A 20036-nucleotide genomic window follows, 5' to 3' on the forward strand; every position below is an offset into this window, starting at 1 on the left:
ATCTCAGGGGCAGAGAAGAGAAATAATCAAAGTACTGGGAGGGGAGAATCTCTTTGGAAAGGGTTTGGGCCTCTGTGTTCTTCAGTTGTGCTCTGATAAAGAGTCGTTCTAACCTAGGCTCCCAAAATACCTGCTCTGGTTTAAATCATCTTATGTTTTAGAAGCCCAATTTAATTAGTATAGCCCCAACCTTTGGATTCTAATAATATTGATACTTTCAAACTCAAAAATACCATTTCTCTTTTCCAGCCAGACAAGCTGAGTGATTTCTCATGCCCAAGTAAAGCCTGTCAGGAACCAAGTGTAGGACTAACTTTCTGATTGACCCTCAAGTTGCTGGGCTCCGAATGGGGGTGAAACAATAAATAAGCTAAAGAACCCAGTAAACAACAATAGCTAGAAAGAGGGACTAACAATGTTAATTAAAGCAAAGTATTCTGAATAAAAATTTGAATGTTGAAACTATGTTAATAAAGTGTGCCGTAGCTAGAATTGATGTTGCTCAAGGAGCAGTTGGTTCATTGACAGTAGCAAGCAGATCAAGATGGCTGGTTTCACAATCACGCAATATATAGTGCATCCAAAAATATGCAAACCGGATATCATAGAGTTGATTTATTTTACCTTCTGCAGGTGGAGATTTACATTTTACCTTTATGTATTTACCTATGGAGTCCGGTTCCTGAAGAAGGTAGGAACATTCAGTTACTTTCCAATGCTTTTATAACTGACGATTTATCTGATGACTTCCTCTATGCATGTGGCAGTGCTTTTTTAAGTCAATAAAAGCACAACCTAGAAGCAATTTGTGCAGTTACATTTGATTTACAAAAGTTATGCAATTTGTACTCCATAATAAACTTTAAGGCAGCTACCCAAAAACAGTTCTAAAGGTAGGTGTTGCTAGGCAACATGTCTTTTTCATTTGACTGTTTGTAGCCAGTGACATTATCAGAGTTGTGCTCCAGCCTTATAAATGTATTTTGATGCCTTAAATTTTTTGGTTATTTCTCTGCACACATGAGAAACTTTTTGGAAAATCAACCAGTTATAATCAGACATTCTTATCACTACCATCGTCACAGGGCATTTGATGCATTAATTTTTTTTCAGGGTAATCAGGGACAATTGAAACTGGTGTTGCAAAATCGGATTCTTATCGTAGATTGAATTTTCCCCCTGCTGGCTATTCAGTGTTCTGGGTGACATAATTTATGTGTATGATACACTTACATTTCTGTATTGTTGCAGTGGAACCTTTAACTGCAGTTCCTTATTCTGCTATTTTGTAAGCCAACAGTTTAAGTGGTTGCATCAAGAGATTATCTTTATGTATTAATTTTAATAGACTGTTAATTTGGGAGCTGATTTTCAATGGTTTGTTCAAACCCAGACTCCTGCTCAAGTCATTGAAAATGACAAGTCTGATGTAGATGCTCAAATGTAAACAAAAAATGCCTCAAAGTATCTTAAAGATCCTAGTTGACATATTCACCTGGTACATTACCTTGTAAATATTTGATAAAAACCCATCATGTAGCAGTATTTCAAAATCTCACATTTTTGAGGTGCATTCCTCCCATTTGTGCAAGACACATAATGAGTACTAATTTTCAAGTTTCAGTAGAGAAAAGTTTTTTCCCTAAAGGAATTTTTCCAGTTTTCCACTGATTTATTCATCCACAGTAGTCACAGTCATCTCCCACAGCATGAAAGGATGTATACTTATTTTCCATTTGCTCTGTATTTGGCCAGAGTTCACAGGCATGTTTGACTGTAAGGGACTAACCCTGCAAATGGGTTTTCTAATCAATGGACAAGGCAGTACCTATACTGTGCTTTGCAGAAAGTAGTAGTGGCAAATGCTGGTCCAAAAGTGTCATAATATTTCAAAAAAGGAAAAAGCAAATCAATCAGTGGTATTTTTTGAGCACTTACTACGTGAAGAGCAAATATGGCCACATGGCAGGGAAAACATATTCCACTTGGTGTCCTTGTGATCAGTGGTCCTCCTGGCCTGAGAGCGTATTCCCCAGTCTGGCCTGCACAACACATGTAGTTGGGATGGTTTAGATCATGTCATGAGGCTGGTTCAGCTGCAAGTCACACTCACTGAGAATAATAATGCTTATGGCATTTGTTAAGCGTTTATTATGTGCCAGGCAGTATACTAAGCACCAGAGTAGATACAAGATAATCAGTTGGACACATTCAATATCCCACATAGAGGGCATGTCCCTCTCCACTACTCTCCCATCCTTCCCAGCAGTATCTTCAGATGAGATCTCCTCCCTCCTTGCAAGTGCTACTCCATCCACCTGTGCTTCAGACCCCATTCCCTCTCATCTTATGAAATCTCTCGCTCCTTCCCTCGTCCCCTCCTTAATATCCATCTTCAACTGCTCACTCTCCACTGGTTCCTTCCCCTCTGTCTTCAAACATGCCCACATCTCCCCCATCTTAAAAAAGCCCTCTCTTGACCCCAACTCACCTTCTAGTTATCGCCCTATCTCCCTCCTACCCTTCCTTTCCAAACTCCTAGAACGAGTCGTCTACACCCACTGCCTCGAATTCCTCAACGACAACTCTCTCCTCGACACCCTCCAATCTGGCTTCCGTCCCCTACACTCCACCGAAACTGCCCTCTCAAAGGTCAGCAATGACCACCTTCTTGCCAAATCCAGCAGCTCCTACTGTATCCTACTCTTCCTCGACCATACAGTATGACACAGTTGGTAGTCACCTCACATCCCTGGCCCATCACTGGTCAGCATATAAGAAATGGACCAGGGTCCATTTATCATTTCTGACCAGAGACTCTGTCATTGGCACCTTCCATTTGGAGACCACCAGAACCAGGTCTTTCACAGAAGCATTTCTTTGTCTCTTATTTTCCAGCCTTCAACTTCATCAGTTTAGCAACTGTATAGCTCCCTGCAACACAAACCAGACTCCTCCCCCCCCAACAGCCCCCCTCCCCTCGAAGTCAAGTCTTGTTTCCCTTGGAGAAGCAGGCACAGTTTTTAGAGCTCTAAGTGGGTTTTCAATGGATGGATTGAAAATACTATTAAAGAGTTAATTGAAATGAATTCCCACTCTCTTTCCCTTTCTATTTTCTCTAACACTGTTCCCCTTTCTCAGGACCCTATCTACTTTCCTAGAAGCATCCTATTTCCTGTGTTCTTCTGATCCATGATCCTTCAGCTTCTCTCAAGGGACTCCAGGTTATACCTTATACCTCCAAATCCTTCCTCCAGAACTTTGGATGCCAGGGTAGATCTACTGCCAGTCCACAGGGTTGTTTCCTTAACTGAGGGGTAGGAGTCTCACTTCTCTGGGATCCTAACCTCTGAATACAATGGGTGGGCAGTGGGGAGGGCATTTCTCCTGCCATCACTTACCCTAGTCCTTCTGTGACCTGTCCCTATAGGATCACTTCCCAAAATAAGTGCTTTGATCAGCATGGGAGCAGTTTGGATAGAGGAAAGGACAAATTCTAGAGATGATTTGGAGGTAGACCCAACAGGATTTGGTGGCTGATTGACTTTGCAGTTGAATGAGAGAGACAAGTGGAGGATCGTGCCAAGGTTCTGGGTTTGTGAGTCTGGGAGGATGATTGTGTTGTCAACAGTGATGGGAAAGTTTTGGGGAAGAGAATGTTTGGATGGGATGATGTTTTGTTTTGAATATATTAACTTTGAGATATCAGCTGAATACCCCCCAAATATGAATCTGGTTGGTGAGGCTGTAGTGATAGTTGTCATATCAGTCAGCCCAAGCAACCCAAGCAGCTTCCAAGGTCCTTCAGGAATATAATTCAAGACCTGTTTCTGAATCAAACTCACACTGATAAGGGACAGTCTAGAGAACTTCTTATCTCAAAGACTATTTAATCCACAAACCAGAAGATGCTAGTCTTGCTGGAGAAATTCACCATGCCTTGAGTGGCACACCGGCTTGGGGAGACTAGTTACCAGTGAAGTTCTGACCAAGGCACCAGGTCTGAGGTTTAGTCATTTAGGAAAAAGCTAGTGATGTTTCATCTGCCCCTAGAGCAGACTCCTTATTTAGAAGCCCTACTCAGAGATTGCATTTGATTCATCTCCCTCTGACGAATGACGAACCTAACCTGGGGTCCCAAGGAACCTGAGCACCTACAGAATGGCATGAAATTAAATGGTCTTCTGAGTAAAGGTGGATGATGAAGTCACTCACCTAGGCTGTTATAAAACCAAATTACTGTTTTCCTTGCCCTCCTTTTCAATATTACACTCAAACTGTCTATATCACCTCACTGTTCACTGAAAAACTAAGCTGAGTAACAAGGTGGTTGGAACAGCTCATTATTTTCTATAGACGGAGAAATACCTATAATTTTACTTTTGGCATTACCCAAAATAACTATTCAAAACTTTAAGCTGCCAAAGACATTTCAACTGCACTGAGTCTTCAGCATGTTTTTAAGGGACTGCTATAGCTTAATTTTATGTGGCTAAAAATTTTCCCCCCAGGAATTTGGAAACTTTTCAACTTGGATTCTTTTTGTGCACAGCCACAGATCTGGGTGGAGGAAATGGGGATAGGAGGGACATAGGGAAAGAAGGGAAATTTGATACTTCCCTGTTCTCTATTGTGTAAAGATCTGCAGTATGGGAGAGGCTAGGGTGGATTTGTTTGAGGGTAGAAGTGGAGAAAGCTTAGTTTTCTCATTTCAGTCCAGGTAATGAAGATACATCAAGTGTACAGAAAGTTCAGAACTGAAATGTAAATAACTCTTCATTTGCATATTCTGGCTTCTATGGAAGAAATTGTACCTGCAGGCCAAAGTCTACACTTTGCACGATGCTGAGGTTCAGCTCTGGCTGCCAAAAATCTCCCGGGAACACTGATTCTTCCCCTTATTAATATGCCCTGACAAACTTAAGGTATGCGTTTCTGGATGGGTGGCTGTGCTTGGAAACTGGGTTGCGTTAGTATTCATCTTCCCTCTTTATTCAAAATAGTAACAGTGCCCCTACAAGTGATAATGGGGTTTGTGAAGTATTGATCCGTATGTCAAAATTCATAGCCCTCCCGTTCACTCTGCATCAGATATAATCCTTGATCTTGTCATTGGCAACGTAAAGAAAAATAGTTTGTCCGGGACAATGCTGAAAGCAATATTTTTAGCTACAAAAACATTTCACTGAAGTTGGATGATAAGGGCTCTTATGTTCTGTGATCATCACAACTGAGCATTGTCCTGAACAACAAGTGAAAAAATTGCATACGCTTGGGAAACATTGGGTGGAGAGGCAGATGAGTTCAATTCCAGTTTAACATCAAATGTAAAGAAAGTTCAGAACTGAAATGAAAATCACTCTTCATATACATATATGAAAGTGAAATGTTGCCTCTTGCAAAACCCAGCCCTGCACGGAGATGGCGGGTGGAACAAGAATTACTTGACAGAACCTGGTACCGTAAGCATTCCAATCTGAGTAGAGCTTGGTCTGAGTGGAGCCGTGCTGCTGCTAGCCGTGGAGGGTTAATTGTAAATATGAGGGACTGCTGATATGGACTTGGCCTTTTGGTAAATGGTTTTATGTCTGTTTTTGCTCTTTGGAAGTCCTGATGTTTACTCTGGTGTTGCTTATATTGGTGCCCTTTCCCTGAAGTCTAAGGAAGGGATCATTTAATAGTTGTCATAAAAGGTTAATGGGGAGGGTGGTGACAAGCTGGCCTAAATCCACTGAGAGCTGAACAAATGAAAATGGACTTAAATTAAAACTAAAGGAGTGATTTGAGTTAGGATGAAGAAGAACTAACGTAGTGGAAAGAACTGAACTGGAAAGAGCCCAGGCCTAGGAGTCGGAGGCCCTGGATTATAATCCTGGCTCTGCCACCTGTCTGCTGTATGACTTTGGGCAAGTCACTTAACTTCTCTGTTCCTTGTTACCTCATCTGTATAAGGGGGATTAAGACTGTAGGCCTCATGTGGGATATGGACTGTGTCCGACTGGATTATCTTGTATCAACCCAGTACTTAGTACAGTGTCTAGTACATAAGTACTTAACAAATACCATGAGGGAAAAAACAAAGAACTTCCTGTTTAGCAGAGGAGAAACCCTGGAATTGACTGCATGGAAGCTCTGAAGTCTCCACCCTTGTGGGCTTTTAAAGAAAGAAGAGGCACCATTTTTCCTGGACTGATTAGCCAGTCACTCACTTGAAGCCAAATATGTTTCAGTAGGACAGCGGAGATACAGGGCGCTCTCCTAAAACAAGTGTTTTCATTACGGCCTTTAGATAGAACGTGTCAGAAACATTTGGGAACATCCATTTGCCCACATGTGTGTCTGCCTGGATAGATAGTAATGGTTGTGTCATGAGTGCTGACCTGGGCAAGGCACATGTACCATAACGTGACTTTTCTTTAGCATGGAGTTCATCTGGGTTGTAATTCATTCCTTCATTATAGGAAAAATTGGCATATACAAAAAGGGCTCAGGATGGAGCCAAAAGATGGCCTCCTCCCCTTCCTCCTCCTCTCCCCCATCTCCCACGAGGGTGCGCACATAGACACACTTACATGCCCACAAAATACAAACTCACACTCACGCCCCCGAACACAGACCCTTATTCTTTCCCCTCGCCCCTACAAAACCCATTTATTCATTCATTCAATGGTATTTATTGAGCGTTTACTGTACGCTGAGCACTGTACTAAGCATTTGGCAAGTACAAATCAGCAGTCTGTAGAGACGATCCCTACCCAACAATGGGCTCACAGTCATTTATACACACACATGCGCCTGGGGGGCAGAGATCATGTCTACAGGCTGTATTGTGCTTTCCCAGGTGCTTAGTACGATGCTCTGCACACATTAAGCACTGAGTAAATACCATTGATGATATTCTCCCTAGCCCTCTTTCTTTCCAAATACACCACATTCATTCATATTTATTGAGTGCTTACTGTGTGCAGAGCACTGTGCTAAGCGCTTGGGAAGTACAAGTTGGCAACATATAGAGACAGTCCCTATCCAACAGTGGGCTCACAGTCTAGAAGGGGGAGAGAGAGAACAAAATAAAATAAATAGAATCGATATGTACAAGTAAAATAAATAGAGTAATAAATAGATACAAACATATATACAGGTGCTGTGGGGAAGGGAAGGAGGTAAGGCCAGGGGGTTGGATCCTCCCTCTCCAACTCATCTTATTCTCCATCTCCTGGCCTTCATTGAGTGTGGTAAGGAGAGCCAACTCTCAATCTGGTTTGGATCAATCTTTTTCTTTTTTTAGGCAGGTCGGTCTCTCGTTCACTCCCCCGGTAACTTGCATCCTGGGGCTTGGGGTGGGTTTGGATGGGGTTGGGGTTCTGCTCAGCTCTGTTTCCCTCACCCCACTGGCATCACCCACCACCCTCGAGGGGGGAGGTTGCTGGAGAAGGCGTGCGGACTTAGCGTTGATTTTTCCTCCTCTTTTGCTGTGCTTCTGCCCGTCGTTTTCAGCCGGCAAAGCTCACCACCGCGGTGGCACTAGGAGGCAGAGTTTCATTGGCAAAGACTTTGCAGCCCTGCCCAAGTGGCACGGAAGGGCCGCCGGGTGGGAAGGCGAGGGCACACATCCAGTCACTGGGTATTAGAACGGGGCTGACCGAAAGGGCAAACTTTTCTTTCAGTCTACGAGACTCGTGCTGTCTCATTGCCTTTCTGACCAGTTTCCCAGCCATCATATCCCAAATCTTGGGAGAAGTATCTGCTAAGAGTCACTCCTGTTCCTCCTTGTACAAAAGGCTCAGTGTTGTTTTGGAAGTTTCCCCCCTTGATTGACCAGTTTAGACTTTCAGGATCCCCCAAAGAGAATGAAATGGTATGCTGATGCCCTGACTCTCAGTGAGTTTGGGATTCAAGCTCTTCAGCATTCTGAACCAAGATTAGATGAGGGAGTCTAATTTCATGTTAGCAAGGTATTTGGGAAGGTTCATTTTTGTGTTTTGGGTTTTTTTGGTTTTTTTTTTCTGGTTTAGTTTCAGGGACTGCAAACTTTTGAAACTCATTTCCTCAGCGTTATTCTGGGCCCCTTTCATTAGAGATGCTTTTTTACAGAACTAGAACCAGGTGTTTGACTTAGTAAACTGGTCTCCAGTTAACTGTCACTCTTGGAACTCAGAGCTTAAAAATTGAGTTAATGGGAGGAAAGATTTTCCACATTAAATTTTGGCTGTGGCATTACTTTACATCACCTTAGAGGTGGCATAAAAGACATCGAAATAGTCTCAAACTGCCTGTTCCTTTGGAGAAAGATTTGCCATTATACTTGCTCTCTCTAGTGTTAATTGGACATGTTATATGCTTGATACAAGAACGGAGACAGTTGTCCAGATGGGTAACTGATCTACCCAGTCAGAATGGATCTGAACATTAACTGTTCTTTTTCGAGCGTACCGTGATGTGGAATGTAAGATTCTAAGTCTTTATGATGTTGGAAGAATCTTTGCAGGGAAACACGGGTTTATTTACAGGTTGTCAGTTACTGCATCACCATGCAAATATTTACTGAAAAGAACCTGAAGTATCTAACCGTGCAATCTTTGAAAGGGGAAGCAGGCTATCAGGAAATGCAGGTTGCTCATTTTGCAAAATGAGCTGGCTATGCTTACATCTGGGGAGTCAGCTATTCTGTTTCAAGGAAGGCAGAGGACTCTTACATTTCAGGAACAAAAGCATGCTGGCTTGTCTTAGCAAACAGACTTCTGCATGCTCTTGGCTTTAACATTCTATCTAAGTTACTTCCAGACTGTTCATTATTGGGGGAGAAAAAAACCATAACAAATGAACTGTTTCACCCTAGATGGGGCATAGCTCTATTCTTACAAATAAACCCTTCTTTGATATCTGTGGAAACCATATTTGTTTCTCAGGACCGTCTCCATATGTTGCCAACTTGTACTTCCCAAGCGCTTAGTACAGTGCTCTGCACACAGTAAGTGCTCAATAAATATGATTGAATGAATGAATGAATGTGTCTACCAATTCTGTTGTATTTTACTGGCCTAAGTGCCTATTACAATGCTCTGCAACAGCAAGTGCTCGATAAATATCATTGCTTGATCGATGATGTAAATAGTCAGAAAAAAGAGCCTAGGAGAAGAGGTAGAAAGAACTAGGATTATTTACCATGGGGAAATTAATATTTAGGGAATCTCAATAGTGGTTAGGCACATGAAAGGGTTATTTTTTTATAGCGAGAGCTCCCCTCTATTTTTGCTGGGGAGAGAACAAGGAGAAATGGGCTTAAAGTACTACTTTAGGGATTTTGGTGAGAAACAAGAGAATTTCCTGTCAATGAGGTTTGACAACAGTGGGGTTTGGGGGAACAGGATAGAGATCAGGAAGGTTGTATGATCTCACTGGACATCTTTAAGAACAGAATAGATTCTCTGAATGAAATTATCTATCTGTGAAGGTGGACTGACCCAAGCTCTCTTTAAGGATCCTTCTTGGAGAAAGTGGCAGGTAAATTGCTCAACATTCAGAAAGTACATGAACTCTTTCAAGTCATTGGAATTCAACTTATCCAATTTATTCTCCATCCTACTGCAGAAATTAATGAACCACCACCATCCTCTTCCTCCTCTTCCTCCTTCAGTTAAAATTTTGTCAAGCACACCCAGGAAACATAGCATTATACCAGACTTTTAATTGCCTAAAGCCAACCAAATTGTTCCTTAATATTGGGACACGGTCAGGCCGGTTGCTTTTATAGACCAAATCTCACAGTTCATATACAAATACAGTTTCAGTTGATTACAGGATCAGGATTAGAATGACATGAATGAACAATTTTCAAATCAGTATTACACTGCATAGCAACAATTGGGCTTTGAGGGGGTGGTGAGGGGAAGGGTTGAAAATAGGATTTTTTCCAAAGACAAAGCAAACTTAGGTATTAGCATTATGGATGATGAAGGGAGGGGTTGGCTAAGCTTAATTTCAATATGTGGTCTTTCCCCCAATTATCATCCTGTCCTAGATGTCTTACATCCTGTTAATTGAGAATTTGATATGAGTTATCTCCTTAGTGAGCATAATTGTGGAAAGTATTTGGTGGCCATACAGTAAGTTAATATAATTTTGTTTCCTGGGCAGTAAAATTCTTCTGAGTAGTCAACTTTTGCCAAAGGAGCTTTCACCTTCATGGCAGTACCATGCAGGGATCATATTTTTGTATTGATCAGAAGAGCAAGTGTCAATATCACAGTGAAGAGTAATCACAAAATAATGCCATGCCAGAGGGTTTCTTGAGAGACCACTGTGATCTGCAATAACAGAAAATTATGTATGGCTATAGCTGTTCAAAACTAATCGGAGGAGATAATAAATGTACTGTGATGCTACTTACGTTTTATAAATCATTGATGTTTGGAGCTTAAAGCAAGAAATAACTTTCATTTATAGTCCATTTAGTTATATATATATATATATATATATATATATATATATATTTTCTTTTTAGCTCATGGTTGATCCAGAACAGAAATAATGATAAAGTTTGATTAATTAACTTTTGCCACTGTTTATTCCTTAGAAAACAAACCACCAATCTCAATTATGGCGGAAAAAATGTCTAGTCTTTAAAAAACCAGATGCTGATCATCTCTAAAGATACTTGCCGAAATCTTGCTCTACGGATAATATTGTATCAGGGTATTTTAAAAATCCAAGGAATTTTGGGACTCCATTTGCCATCAGGACAGAAGAGAGAGGAAATGATGGGGGAAATAAATCAATCAATCGTATTTATTGAGCACTTACTGTGTGCAGAGCACTGTACTAAGTGCTTGGGAAGTACAAGTTGGCAACATATAGAGACAGTCCCTATCCAACAGGGAGCTCACAGTCTAAAAGGGGGAGAATTTTAATTCTAAAAGGGGAAAGAGAGAGAGTCTCCACCTGGGATGTGAATCCCACTGCCCCTGTGGGATTGGCCCTGAGCGGCTGAAGCCATTAGCTTTGCCCCATAACCTATGGGAAGGGCAGGCAGGTTGATGGAAAGAGGCTGGAAGTAGAGACAAAGTGTCGACCAGTTCTTGTCCCTATTGGTATTTTGTGGTCCCCGACCCAGCAACTATAGGGTTTCACATGCTCTCACAGGGCTCCCAGGCTAGAGACTCCACTTACTCCTAGTCTGAAGCCCAGGGAGGACAAGAGAAACAGCACAGTGTAGTGGAAAAGCACGGGCCTGGGTTCTAATCCTGGCTCTGCCACTTCTCTGGTCTGTGCCTTTGGACAAGTCACTTATCTTCTCTGTTACCTCATCTAAAGTTGGGATTTGTACTTTGAACACCGTGGAACATTGACCGTGTCCAACCCGATTATCTACTATCTACCCCAGTGCTTACTAGAGTGCATGGCACATAGTAAGCGCTTAACAAATACCATGGGGAAAAAAAAAGAAAGAGAGGTAGGTGCCTGTCACCTCTGGCTATCCACACAGTCAATAGCAGAAAATCCTGTTGGCATGCTGAGAGGCAGACTGGAGTGAAGCCAGAACCGCAGTGTGCATGCCCACGGCCCCCAGATGGACTTCCCAATTTGTAGTTTAACCTCCAACAAAATTTTTAGCTATTGTAAAGCATCTGGGTGGGGAAAACCGTATTATGTTTCATTGATTTGGATGCATGTGGATTTCATAACTACAAATTGTTAAGGCGCAAAGGATCAGAATGCTTTAGATTGCTTTGGGCGCTTAGCTCAGAAAAGGTCTGGGTGTCTTTTTCTGGGCTTGGGGCCCAAAACATTTCAGTAAAGACCCTCTGAGAAGTGGGGCTTTCAGTTTCCTGGGACGTTTTCCATTGTTCCAGAACAGGTCACCCACAATCAGGCAAGGAGGTCACCCAAAGCTGGATAAAGTCAATGGAAGAAACAATTTTTGAAAAAGTGATTCCCATGACCTCAGTAGTTGACAAATGAGGGACTCCCAGGATGTAAACAGCAGAGAAGCAGTGTGGCTTAGTGGATAGAGCACACAGGCCTGGGAGTCAGAAGGACCTGAGTTCTAATCCTGCTCTGCCACATGTCTGCTCTGCCACATGTCTGCTCTGTGACCTTGGACAAGTCACTTGGCTTCTCTGTGCCTGTTACCTCATCTGTAAAATGGGGATTGAGAGTGTGAGCCCCATGTGGGACAGGGACTCTCTCCAACCTGATGAACTTGTATCTATCCTAATGCTTAGAACAGTGCTTGGCACATAGTAAGAGCTTAACAAGTTCCATAGTTATTATTATTATTGTTGTTACTACTACTACTAACAGGTTGTCCTATTTGTAACCACACAAATTCTGAAGTCCCACAAGGTCTTAATCTGCCTTCTCTCCCCCACCCTGCATTCCCTGACCAAATGTTCTCTTCCCCCGCCACAGAAACCTCCATTCTGTAGGTTCCCTCCACTTTATTCAGCTGCAAGCCTCGATAAAACAGTTATTTAATGCTGTTTTATTGGCTCTAATAAATTGGTTGAGCTAATGAGATACCTTGGACTTTCTCCAGAAAGCACTGTAATAAGAAGTACCGTACATGGATCGTTTCTTCTAAATGCTTACAGATGACTTCCTTCAATTTTTGCCCCACCTCTAGAAGAATTTTTCTTTTCCATAACTGTAGTGATGGAATTCTAGTTAACATTACACAAGGTACACAAAATCTGAAAATAAGTCAAGAAAGTTAACATAGACATAAGGTACCCATAAGGAAAAATATGAAATGAAGTTTTCAGTCTCTGTGCTTTTGAATTTACTAGCTGGATCTGTAAATTTCAGCCACAAATATAATAAAATCAATCCAGCTTAGCCTACAAAAATCTGCCCCTTTTGTTTTCATTAGTGGCTGTGTGATGGCTTATATTATTCAATAAAATTACATTTATGGCCTACACTAATATAACCATATTGGTAATACACTTCTCATTCTAAATTTTGATGGATTTTTTTCATAACGTGTACTTGAATTAAAATCACTACTGTAAATGGGATTTTGCATCTGCTTTTTCTCCATTCTCTTAGAAAGTGAAACTTTCTTGCTGCCAAGAGCTGAAATGAGCCTCACTTAAAATGATCCAAATTATGTAGCTTGAAGGATGGAATTTTGCAAATCTCTGTAATTTCTGCTTTTATATGTACATTTGTTATTACTCTGATAGTGTTTTACTAAGAAGGTGCTTTGTTCGGAAAACCATCTTTAGTACATTGCTTTCCAAATTAATAATACTCTGTATGGTACTAAATTCCCAAGTGGCCTTGTAATTTGTTAAAGCACCATCTTTGATGTCACTGCACTTACCTAGTTGTGTTCCTGAGAATTGGAGTACCCCTTCCTTTGATGATGAAATCAAACATGGTGACAAAAGGATCAGTGTGGTCCCCACAGAACACAGCTTTAGTGGCTGTGGGTCCATTTGACTCTTCTTATTTGTATTTTGCAACTGTTCTGGTCCTTACTGACTCTGGTAATATTGCATCACAGAATTTTTTTGTTATTTGATGTGTCAGTATTTTGATGGTTTTGGGTGTGATCCATGCTCTCTGCTTTATTATTAATTTAGCCTTTGGGTCAAGATGCAGTTGCCTATTTTTATGGTGCATGCAATGCGGTATGAATAGTCACATCGAGCTTTAAGAATCAGCTACTTGATAAAGTTATTTACTTTTTTTTTTGAGAGCCTCACAAATGTTTTGTCCTTGAGTCCTGAGGCCCCCTGCAGTCACACATCTTGAAATAGGCTGGACATTTTACAGGTGCCAGGCATTTGATTAGTTATGTAAATTAACCTAGGCACTCAGGACCCGATATGCAAATAGGCATTTAAAGAGCCTGGGAAACATCAGCCCCTGTCCTGATGGTAATAGATCAGTAGGTTGATTCTCATTGCCATCAGGTCTATCAATATGATGTCAGGGACCAGGTAGTTTAGAATAGTGGTGAACCCTGGAAGCCTTGGGGCCCCAAGATCAAAGTTTATTGCATCTCCAAACTATTCCAGTTGCAGCAGAGTGTGTGTTGGGGTGGGGCTAGGAGGAGAGAGAATGAGTCTGTTCAGCTGGCTTTCCTCCTCTGCCTAATACCAGTGGGAACCGCTCAAGACAGTGGGCAATGGGCAAAAGTCCAATAGATCTAATAGTTAAATCGGCAGCCGGATAGCAGCAGGGGGAAGGAGAACAGATACTTGTCCTTATTTTACAGGTGAGGAAATTGAAATACCAAGAAGTTAAGTGGCTTGCCTAAGCTCACCCAGTAGGTTAGTGGCTAAGCTGGAAATAGAACCCAGGTCATCCTCTTACTTCCAGGCCTGTGCTCCTTCCACTAGGGCACACTGCTTCTCTGTCAGATGTCAACTGTACTTCTTACCCATATGTTTGACAGTCCCATCTTCACTTAGTGCACTTGGAAACCCCTCCCCCTCATATCTGTGAAATTGCATACTCTCTCCTACCGTTCACCAAAGACCTAAAATCATCCTCTCCAACTGAGGCTTCTAGACTAATCCCCACCCCCCCACAACTCATTAGCCTCCCTGAGGCTATTGGTTTATTTGCTCGGTTTTTCAAATGTTTATATTGGTTGACTTCTACTCTTGCCAAGTGTATGTATGTTTGCCCCTCTTGTCTCCATTTCATAGTGCTAAGTAAAGATGAACTTCCCAAGGGAAATAATGTAAAGTCCATTAATATGTTCCCAAGATGCAAAGTATTGATCCAAGCAATCATAATGTATTTTTTAATGAAAAAAACACAAGTATAGTCAAATGATAAAATAAATAGCCATGTAAATATATTCTGATGATAAAATGTTTTGAATTAGATCTTTTTATGTGTCTTGTCACATATATATATGTGCCTTGTGTTAACATGCTAGAGATCTGTCATCCAGGGCTAGAGAGAGCAAACAACTATTGAAATGGACTTTAATCTCTCTCTGGGTCCATCAAGGGATTTCAGACATTGAAGGGTTGGGGAATGGATGAGTTTGAGTCTATGTAAAAGTCACTTGGGCTACCCACAGTGTTTATGTGATGTGAGAGAGTTGAAAAAAAAAGAATTAACAGGATTAAAATTCAATATTGCTCTCTCAAAAGAGTTCTAAAAGATAATCATCTCAATGGGAGATCCCAATATCTAATTTCTGCCTGTCATCCTCACCTGACACCAGATGATTATCTCCTTAATAGCAGGGACATTGTTATTTGCTTTTAATATAGGCTCCCAAGTGTTTGCCCCACAAACTGTAGCCACTCAAACAACCTTGGTGGGAATGATGAAAGAGGAGGAAGCTTTGCCTTGGTTTCCAAGCCAGTATCAAGTGTGGTAACAACTTCCCTCAAGGTTGCAGGAGTGCTGGGCGTACAGGTTGGGGCATTATCCAGGTGGACCTCATCCCAGGGGCAAAGGATTCAGTCCTAGGTCCAGCCCAGCCAGCAAATCTGGACTCTTCTCTCCCTCTCTTTTTCCCTCCCTCCAAGCTAGTACCCTGATGGGGGCAAAAAGAACCCAACATGTGCTAAGGATAATGTTGTGATTTTGATGACCACTTTCAATCAATTAACCAATCGTATTTATTGAGCACTTACTGTGTGCAGAAGAGTCCTGCCCTCAGATATAACCACTGTTTCTTTAAAGATTAGATTTCTGGATAAAGGGCTGTAACATCCTGGAAGATATAAAGACCCAAGGAAGGATGTCATTTACAAATTAAAATGTCATTATGAAAGAAGAAGCATTTAAAGGACCTCAGTCCCCAAAGATGAGCAATGTAATAAGATAAACTCTGTTCCCTGTTCCTGGTGGGCGACTTTCCGAACAAAAATAGAAATGACAAGGATACTTAAGCCTGTTTTCAAACTATCACACAGCCACAGGGGTCTTTTTTTATATTCTGTTAGGGTCTCTACGGTGCACAATTTGGATTGGCTCCATTTTTGTGATGGGGAAAATTTTTCACCTGGATAGATTTGACATAGATAATTGTCTTTCAGATTGCAACAAGAAACAATTCTGGTTACCATGACATTGGTGTGCTCGGATAAAAAAAAAAAAACCAAAAAACCTCTCCTGCAGTGCAAGGTTGGGAGATGATGTGTTCTGTTTTGAAGGAGAAATTTTGCTTCTGAAATGTGTAACATGTTTACAGCTTCTATATGGATCCATTGGAGATCTCTCTGTCTCTCTCTCTCTCTCTCTGTGTGTGTGTGTGTGTGTGTGTGTGTGTGTGTGTGTGTGTGTGTTGCAACCGATTGTAGATAACATACTATTTGACTATTTATCACTTTGGATCATGTTTACATTAATTTATTTTGCGGTTTACTGATTGGTTTTGCAACCCTGGGAATCCAAGCATTTCTCTTCTCCCTCTCTATGGTCCACATGTATCAAAGAAATAGTCCCAGACTGTTATTGTGATCCACCATGGAGACCAAATTCTTCTACTGAAAGCAAGTCTGTACGACGTTCCAAATTCTCTATTGTACCAGTATGCCCTGGTACATAAGCATTGTCAGCTGTGCTCTTCTGGCAATTCATTCATCTGTAAAGGGAATCAAAATATCAAAGCAAGGTTGACTTAACTAATCACCCTGCGTGGATCAGTTAGAACCAGCATAATTTATGCTACTCCTAAGAGTTTGAAATTTTGATTGTTTTTGACTTGCATTAAACATTCAGACATCAGTTTATCAAATAGTTCAGCCATTTAGTGATATAAAATTTAAAGGAAAAGCTATGAAGCAGGATCTGAACTTCATTGGTCAGATTTTACTTTTTTATAGATAGTAACTTGCACTTGTGATGAAGTTGTCTCCCTCCAACAGACAGTTAGTGGTTAGAGGCTGAGCAGCTGACCTATGGGCGCTGATAATGATAATCTCATCATCACATCACCATATTTGTCATCCCTATCAACATCATCATCAAAATGTATTTGGTAGAATTAGAGGGAATACACCAAAATGGAAAAGTCTTGTTACCTGCTTCAAAATGTTTACAGTCTTCAAATAAATAACTTGATAAATGCTTAGAGTAATAAATTAGCATCAGTCTCTGGAATTATTTTGTCCCACACCTTCCCATTCCCTCTTAAACCTGTACTGGGTCTATCAAGGTAAGAATAAATGAGTTTTCCAAATGAAAATGTTTATAAGTGACAGGGGTCAGGACCAGATTTAATTTCCCTAGTGATTCCTTTCAATTTATAACTGTGACATTGGTAAGCTCATTGGAGAAGGGAATAGTATTAAGTAAATGCATTTCATTTCACCATTTCAGTAGCCTGTGATGAACTAAATATCAAATGGCTATTGATGGTCTGATTTGTTCAGAGAGCAGAAAATGGAAATTTTCTCCTATTCAGAGAAACTACAAATAAAATCTGAGAATCAATGACAGGAATGGGGAAAAAAGTGGTAAAGTTGATACAAGCCCTGCCCTAGAATAAGTCTTTCAGAGGTATACCAAATTTGGTTTTTGAATGGGTTAACATATTCTCTGATGTTCAAACTGCTTTTGCTCTTCCCTAAACTTAAATTATGGGGAAGTGGGGAGAGAAACAGGAGAGCCAGCAGTGCTGAAGCAAGAAGGAAATTAAGACAGTTTGAATTTCTTCATCTTTGTCGTCATTCCCAAGCCTTGGGAGCACTAACTTTTTGGGGTTGGATGTCCAATTAACTAGGTTTTTTCTATCAGCCATGTTCCGACTACATTCAGCTATGAATCCCCTAGACTAACCCATTGTTTTTCAGCCTTAGCGTTAGCACACTCCTCAAATGGGACTTGGCTGCCATCATGAACATTGCTGTCACTTTCTTCACCCCATTAATAATCAAATTCCAGTGATGTACCCAAAATAATTTGAGCCAAGTGTCCTATGGGGTGGTAATATATTACTAGCAGAACTAGCACCACTGGTTAAAAAGTACGTAACCAGTACCTGACTTGCTTCTAATAGCTGTGGAACCAGGGAAAATTTCCTAGCCCAAGTTAGCAATTGCATCTTTCCCTATTTTGTAAAAAGAGAGAGCTGGACCATGTTTGTATGGAGCAGACAGATTGAAGAACTTCATTTTGAAGGTGGGCATATCAGCTAAGTTCCAAAGTGTCTTCAGACTTAGGCCTGCCTCAGTGATCCTAAGTTCTCCTCAGTCTCTTTCTCTTTCTACTTGTCCTTTGTAACTCCTGCAGGCCCTGTGCTGGGAGAACTCATAGATATGCTTCCTTATTGACCAGGGTGTCTGGTGCCCTCCAGGTCAATCATATAGAGGAGTTTGGTGTTGGGATATTTATTTATTGGGCCAAGGAACTGGACAGCTAGGAAATTAAAAGGAAGAGTCACACACACACACACAAAAGAAAAAACAAAAAAACAGGCCCTGTAAACAGAGAGTATTGCCAAAAGCCAAAGCACAGTTTTAGCATGGGATATCATCATCATCATCAACAACAAATTAAGGGAGGATTGCTGGTCTTTTTAGCTACATTTGGCACATGTGGCTCATCCTACTGCCAGCACAACATCTTTCAGTAGGAAGGGCAGAGACGCATGGAAATGCTGCTTGGCCAATGCTATCAAACACAAAGTGTGCCCTGTACAACAAGACCGAATGGTAGAAATAGAAATGAGAGTGGAAGCCTGACCATTGATTAAAATACTGATGTTTTTAAATATACCACTATTACTGTTGCTTTAGATTTTAGTGTCCTTCACTATGTGCCACAGGGGAAGCTTGAGTCCAATTCTTTGAAAGGCAGAAATGTATTTTTCCAGTGGATATCATTACTGCCTCCTATAAAGAAATGAAAAGCACAGAACAGAAAGCTAGACCCTCTACATAGGCCTGCATAATTATTTCAGTATTCGTTTGATTGGATTTTAATGTTAACATACACAAAAATAATACAAAAGGGCCTGACAGATTTTTAACATGGCGATATAAATTAAGTTCTTGGGATTTGAATGGGCACTAGCATTCTCAAATTTGGTCAGTGATTCCAGAGGTCTGTTTCTTGACTTAGATCAGTTAGGCTAACTAAGATTTCTGATCCTTTAAAACTGGTAAGGGCCATGTTGTACTTCTTAATGGTCGATGTTTCCTCTCCTGATTGGAAGCACAATTTTCTTTTGTTCTTTAATCAGTTTTTCAAGTTGTATTATATAGCTTCTATTTTTCATGGCCAGCAGAAGAAAAGTGTCCAACCCAAAGAATTACTGATGTACTGAATTTTATTGATTTCTTTAAACTTGACGATGCCTAACAGTTGTAACAAGTGTACTGGGTCATCTCATCTTGCAAATGCAGCATGGAGCAAGTGCTGCTCTGTTGGGTGGGGGAAGAATGAATGAAAATGCTGCTTTCCTTTGAAGACTGCTTACATCTCTCTTCATACAACACTAGGAGGAAGAGTAAATCAGTGGCTGTTCATCAAAATAGCTTCATTTCTTGAAGTCATTAAATTGTCCTAGTTTTCCAGTGACTTTTGTGGCTATCAGAGAATCAGTATTTTAGCGGAGGTGGGTTGGTTGTCAAATGCCTGGTATTTTTGGAAAGAGTATTTGTATGCACTCCAGGATTTGATGGAGAACAATCCACCCTCCCAAAGCTATTAACAAGTGTCACTCATATGCTTTGTAAGTGCCTTTGATTGAAACCATAAGGGGACACGGTGTCCTGAGTGTAAAATGGTTCCTTGTATTTTTTTGTGTGTGTGGAAAAAAATAAGCATTTGAAAGTTTTTGTTTGAAAATAACTCGTGTTTTATGACCCTTGTCTATATGGAAAAGGTTTATATTCATCACATCCCATTTTTAGTGCGGACCACTGTGGCATGGAATTCTGAAGAACCCACATCTGATTTATGCTAGTTAGGATGTTTAGAACATATTCGGAATGAAATTTCAAGCCGCTGTAAATACCACCTTACCTGGTTAGTTGGTTGTTAAATGACACTAATGACTGAGGAGAAAACCGAAAAATGTGTCCTTTATAGTCAGTCAATCGTATTTATTG

The 20036-nt window shown here is 40.9% G+C and overlaps 1 protein-coding gene across 2 annotated transcripts in view; it reads left to right on the forward strand.

The window, feature by feature from the left end:
- Positions 1–20036, forward strand: part of CERS6 (ceramide synthase 6) — a 198349-nt gene that overhangs the window by 99649 nt on the left and 78664 nt on the right. For both annotated transcript variants that reach the window (XM_038751397.1, XM_038751398.1), the window contains exon 4: positions 634–691. In XM_038751397.1, the coding sequence (XP_038607325.1) occupies positions 634–691 (58 nt within the window). The remainder of the gene's footprint in view (positions 1–633; positions 692–20036) is intronic.

This window comes from Tachyglossus aculeatus, chromosome 9, assembly GCF_015852505.1.
Source record: "Tachyglossus aculeatus isolate mTacAcu1 chromosome 9, mTacAcu1.pri, whole genome shotgun sequence".
NCBI lineage: Eukaryota > Metazoa > Chordata > Mammalia > Monotremata > Tachyglossidae > Tachyglossus > Tachyglossus aculeatus.